At 41.3% G+C, this 5,469-nt stretch overlaps 1 protein-coding gene across 1 annotated transcript; it reads left to right on the top strand.

The window, feature by feature from the left end:
• Nucleotides 1-3,866: 3,866 nt before the first annotated feature.
• Nucleotides 3,867-4,909, top strand: EMWEY_00026730 (RNA-binding protein PNO1, related; the record flags this gene model as incomplete). Its single annotated transcript, XM_013478113.1, has 2 exons — nt 3,867-4,337; nt 4,610-4,909. 2 exons carry the CDS (start codon nt 3,867-3,869, stop codon nt 4,907-4,909), a joined length of 771 nt encoding a protein of 256 aa, XP_013333567.1.
• Between the last annotated feature and the right edge of the window lie 560 nt (nt 4,910-5,469).

The raw sequence follows: 5,469 nt of genomic DNA, 5'->3' as shown, positions 1-5,469 counted from the left end.
AAAAAAAAAAAAAAAAAAAAAAAAAAAAAAAAAAAAATTATGTTTCCTCTTTAATAAGAGAATATTTGCATGCAACCATGCACCCCTATCTCTTATCCAATTAATTAATCAATTAAATTAATTAAATTAATTAATTTAATTAAATTAATTAATTAAATTAAATTAATTAAATTAATTTATATTAATAATCTCTCATAAGCACGACCAGAGGAAAAAGAAACATTTGCTCTATGAGGTAATTCAAACAAACGCAATCGTCTTATAACATTTAATAAATGTAATAATTCTTCATGGGGGCCCCCCTGTTGGGGGCCCCCATGTTGTGGGGCCCCCTGTTGGGGGCCCCCTTGTTGTAGGGCCCCCTGTTGGGGGCCCCATGGGGGGCCCCCTATAGGGAAGGGGGCCCCTAGGGGCCCCCTTGAGGGCAATTGCTTCTTTATGTTGGATGTTAATCTGTTGACTGTTGTTATTAATATTACTTTTTCTTCTTGAGAGAAACAATCTGTATAAATAGAAAAAAAAAGAAGAAAAAAGAAGAAAAAAAAGAATAAAAAAAAAAGAATAAAAAGAATAAAAAGAATAAAAAGACGAAAAGGAAGAAAAAGGGAAGAAAGTAATATAAATAAAAGGAGAATAGATGAAGAAATATATATATTAGGGTGTATACATATATACACTAAACCCTAAACCCTAAACCCTAAACCCTAAACCCTTTTTTTTTCTAACCTCTTAAGTTGCATGCACGTCGTAAGACAGAAGAAAACCAAGGCGTACCCGAACTATCCGCACGCAGTGCCTGCAGCAGCAGCAGCAGCAGCAGCAGCAGCAGCAGCAACAACAACAACAACAACAACAACAGCAGTATAAGCAGGGGAACGTCAGCAACTGAGCTGTGGCTGCTGCAGCAAGAGTAGGGAAAGCAGCAGCAGCAGCAGCAGCAGGAGAATCTGCAGCAGCAGCTGCAAGTATTAATTAAACAGAGTCCCTTATATTTATAGACAATTAGGGTTTAGGGTTTAGGGTTTAGGGTTTAGGGTTTAGGGTTTACTGCAGCAGCAATATGTAATATTTCTATTGGCTCTAAGGAAGCAACTTTTGCTGCTGCAGCAAGCAGCAAATGTTTATCTACTGCAGCAGCAAGCTGAAGCAAGCGTTTCTTTTGCTGCTTCCTTTCTTCTTTTCCTCCTCCTCCTGCTGCTCCGTCTGCTGCTGCTCCTGCTGCTGCTGCTGCTGTTGCTGCTGCTGCTGCTGCTGCTGCTGCTGCTTTTTTTATATTATTAAGAGCAGCAAAAGACAATTCAATATAAGAAGAATTAAATGCATGCAAAGAAGAACGAAGAATTATACGTAAACATAATTCGCTTAATCTATAACAAGCAGCAGCAGCAGCAGCAGCAGCAGCAGGACTGCTGCTGCTGCTGTTGCTGCTCGTGGCGGTGCTGGTGGTGGTGGTGGTGGTGCTGCTGCTGCTGCTGCTACTGCTGCTGCTGCTGTTTAAGTTGCTGCATTGGTTATCGTTGTTATTGGAACTGTCCGTGCTGCTGTTGCTGCTCTCGCTGCTGCTGCTGCTGCTGCTGCTGTTTGTCTCTATCCTTGCCTGCTGCTGCTGCTGCTGCAGCAGCAGCAATCGCGAGCAGACATAAGCAGCATCAATGCCTCTTTCGTCCTCCTCATGATTAATAAGGGCCTCCACGCACTGCAGCAGGGTCTCTAGGGGGGCCCCTTGCTGCGGGGGCCCCCCGGGGGGCCCCCATGGGGGCGCCCCTAGACTTAGCAGCAGCTCAACAACAGCAAAGGGCCTCGTTGCTGTTAGATCAAGTAAGGAATCAGCAGCAGCAGCAGGTGCTGCTGCTGATGGTATATTACTGGTTGCTGCTGCTGTGCTTGCTGCAGCTGCAGCTGCTGTACTAGCTGTTCCTTCCGTGCGCAGTGGTGCTGCTTTATCTGCTGCTGCTGCTGCTGCTGCTGCTGCTTTAAGGGCCTCAATACACTGAGGAACTATAGGCAGCAGCGCCTGCTGCAGCAGCAGCAGCAAACTGCTGCGGTCGTCGCTTACATGCACAAGTGGCTGCAGCAGCAGCAGCAGCAGCAGCCTCGTTCTTGTCGATATGTGAGCAACACAGCTCCCCTGTGCCTCGGCTGCTGCTGCTGCTGCTGCTCCATCCGCTGCTGCTGCTGCTGTTTCTGCTGCTGTTGGTGCAGCAGTATCTGCGAGGTACTGCAGCAGCTCAGCAGCAATATCATGTGCAGGTTGCTGCATGCATGCATTATGTTCTGTGAATGCAGCAGCAGCAGCAACAGCAGCAATTAAGGGTTCATTAGGCCCTTTTATTAGGGCCCCCCGGTGTCTGTACAGCTGCTGCAGCAGCCGCCGCCAGGGGCCCCTGCTGCTGTACATCTTTCTTGCATGCAGTTCCCATAGACGATTAGCAACAGCAGCAACTTCTGCTGCTTCCCTTCTAGGTACAACTAGCTGCTGCTGCTGCTGCTGCTGCTGCTGGGCCCAGGTAGTCAAGCAACAGCAGCACCAGCCAGTTGTCATCTTGCTGCTGTGCGGGCCCCACTGGCGACGCAGCAACGGGAGGGGAGAGGGGCCCTCTCCTTGAGGTCCCCCAGGGGCCCCAAAGGCGTTATGACATATGGGTACCCCCATAGGGCTACCCAGAGGGGGCCCCTTAGGGTACAGCTGAGGGGGGCCCCCAATAGTTCTTATAGGGAAGGAAGAAGTTAAGAATGAGGGGGGCCCCATACGAGGGGGGCCCCCATAAAGGAATTGTTTGTATGGAGGAATCATTTAGCATTGTTATGTTTATTTTTTATTTATTTATTTATTCTTGTTTGTTTTATTAGGAGAAAATAAATAAATAAATAAATAAAATAAATAAATAAAATAAATAAAATAAATAAATAAATGAATAAATAAATAAAGCAGACAACCCCCCCCCAGCTAAGCAGCAAAATAACAACAAACACACAAAAACAAATAAAGAAATAAACAAAAGAAAACAGTAAAAAACAAAAAAAGGGGGAAAAGAAGGGAAAAAAAACAAAAGGAGAAGAAAAAAGGAAAAGAAAGGAAGAAAAACAAAGAAATAAAAAGAGGTACTTAATAAGGGGGCCCCCTTGTATAAGGATACAAACAACAGGTATAAATAATAAATAAATAAATATTTATTTTTATTTATTTTATATAAACCCTCTTATTAATTAATTAAATAAGGAAAAAAAAGATTTATAATATAGGGTTTAATTATACATAAATATATAAGTAAAGGGCCCCCACAGCAGCAGCAAAAGGGGGCCCCCGCAGGAGCGAGGGGGCCCCCCTGGGGGGCCCCCTTGCTGCTGCTGCTGATGTGTCATTGTTGCTGCAGTGTGGGGCTGTAGATGTAAGATGAATGGGTTGGTCTGTCTGCCATCTATCCTTTTTTTTCTTTTTTTCTTTCTTATTGTTTATTTAATTACTAATTTAAATATAATTATAATTATATATAAGGGTTTATATTTAGAGGTGGTGTTTGCTAGATAAGGGTAGGAGGACGTACAGCAAGAGAAGAAAAAAAGAAGGAAATAAGACTAAAAGACGGTTATTTGTTGTATTTCGCGGCTATATTTATATCATTAATATTCATTTTTAATTTTAATCTATTTATTTGTATTTTTTTATTCATTTAAAGTTTTTTTCTACCTTAACAGAACATTCCCTTCCTGCTGTACGCGTACCATCGGACTCTATAGATATATTATAGGGTGACGGCGGCTCGCCTCCCCTCTTTAAGACCTTTACTGTATAATATTTCTTTCTTTTTTCTCTTTTATTTATTTTATTTATTATATTTTAATTTTATTTCGTTATATTTACCGCAATGGAGGACGCGGAAGGCTTTACAGCGGTGCGCCGAAAGCGCCGGCCCCTCAAAGCTGCAGGAGCAGCAGCAGAAGGAGCAGCAGCAGCAGAAGCATCTGTAGACAGTGAGCCTATAGAGCAGATAGATGAGAGCACAGAAGCAGCATTGCTGCGTCCTATGGCAGCAGAAGCAGCAGCAGCAGCAGAAGCAGCAGAAGGAGCAGCAGAAGGCGGAGAAGATGAGGCGAGTGAAGGAGCAGAGGATATGGATCAAGAGGCAGACACATCAGCAGCAGCAGCAGGAGGGGCCCCACAGCAGCAGAAGGGTCCTAGGAAAGGGGGCCCCCGTAAGCAATTAATAGATAAAGAAAAAGAGCATAAAGAGGAACCTTTTATAAGAAGACTACCTGTACCCCAACATAGATACACCCCATTAAGGCAGCAATGGATAGAACTTATTAAACCCCTTATTATGCATATGAGGCTACAGGTAAACCCTAAACCCTAACTAAACCCTAATTTATTGCAAGAAAGAGAACAGGGTTCTGCTGCTGCTGCTGCTGCTGCTGCTGCAGAAACAGGGTTCTGCTGCAGCAGCAGCAGCAGAACCCTGTTTCTACTTTTTCTGTTTCTTTTTTTCCGTTTATCAACACAATAAATATTTATATTCTATATACACTACTAATTATTTATATATTATTAATTAATTAATTTGTTTTATTTATTTATTTATTTATTTATTTATATTTCCTTACTCTGCAGGTCCGTATGAACCTGAAACGCCGGTGCGTAGAGCTACGCGCTGCTCCTCCCCCTGCCACCCCAACCCAAACAGGAGGAGCATTAGGTGGAGGAGGTGGAGGAGCAACAGCAGCAGCAACATATATGCAAAAAGGAGAAGATAATATACGTTTATCTAAAGGTTATGATTATATTCGTGCATTTTTGTTAGGATTTGAGCAAAGAGATTGCTTAGCTTTGCTTAGATTAGATGATATGTATCTTGAATCCTTTGAGATACAAGATGTTAAAAGATTAAATGGTGCACATTTATCTAGGTAAATATATATAAATATATATATAAATATATATAAATTAATATAAATATATTTATTTAATTTAATTTAACTAAATTATCTTTTTTTATTTTGTTTTATTAGGGTGCGGGGGCTTCACAACGGGGAATGGTGGTGGTGGTGGGGTTGTTATTCATGTTTTTCTTGTGTTTATTTTTCTTCTGTTTCTTCTTTATAACAACTTTCCCTTTTTTAATGTTTTATTTTATATTTATTTATTTATTTATTTATTTATTTATTTATTTATTTACCCTATTTGTTTTTATGTTCAGGTGTATAGGGCGGTTAACTGGTCGTAATGGTACAACACGATTTGCAATAGAGAATGCAACAAGAACAAGATTAGTAATTGCAGGAAGAAGAATACATATCTTAGGTTCTTTTGATTGTATTCGTTTAGCTAGACATTCAATTTGTTCTCTTATCCTTGGGAAACCCCAAGGCAAAGTTTATTGCCATCTTAGGACCGTTGCTAAACGTCTTAGTCAACGGATGTAACACAAAAAAAAAAAAAAAAAAAAAAAAAAAAAAAAAAAAAAAAAAACA

Source organism: Eimeria maxima, genomic scaffold (assembly GCF_000499605.1).
Source record: "Eimeria maxima Weybridge genomic scaffold, Emw_scaff291, whole genome shotgun sequence".
Classification (NCBI taxonomy): Eukaryota; Apicomplexa; class Conoidasida; order Eucoccidiorida; family Eimeriidae; genus Eimeria; species Eimeria maxima.
The sequence above is the reverse complement of the archived record's forward strand: the minus strand, read 5'-3'. Positions and strand labels throughout refer to the sequence as shown.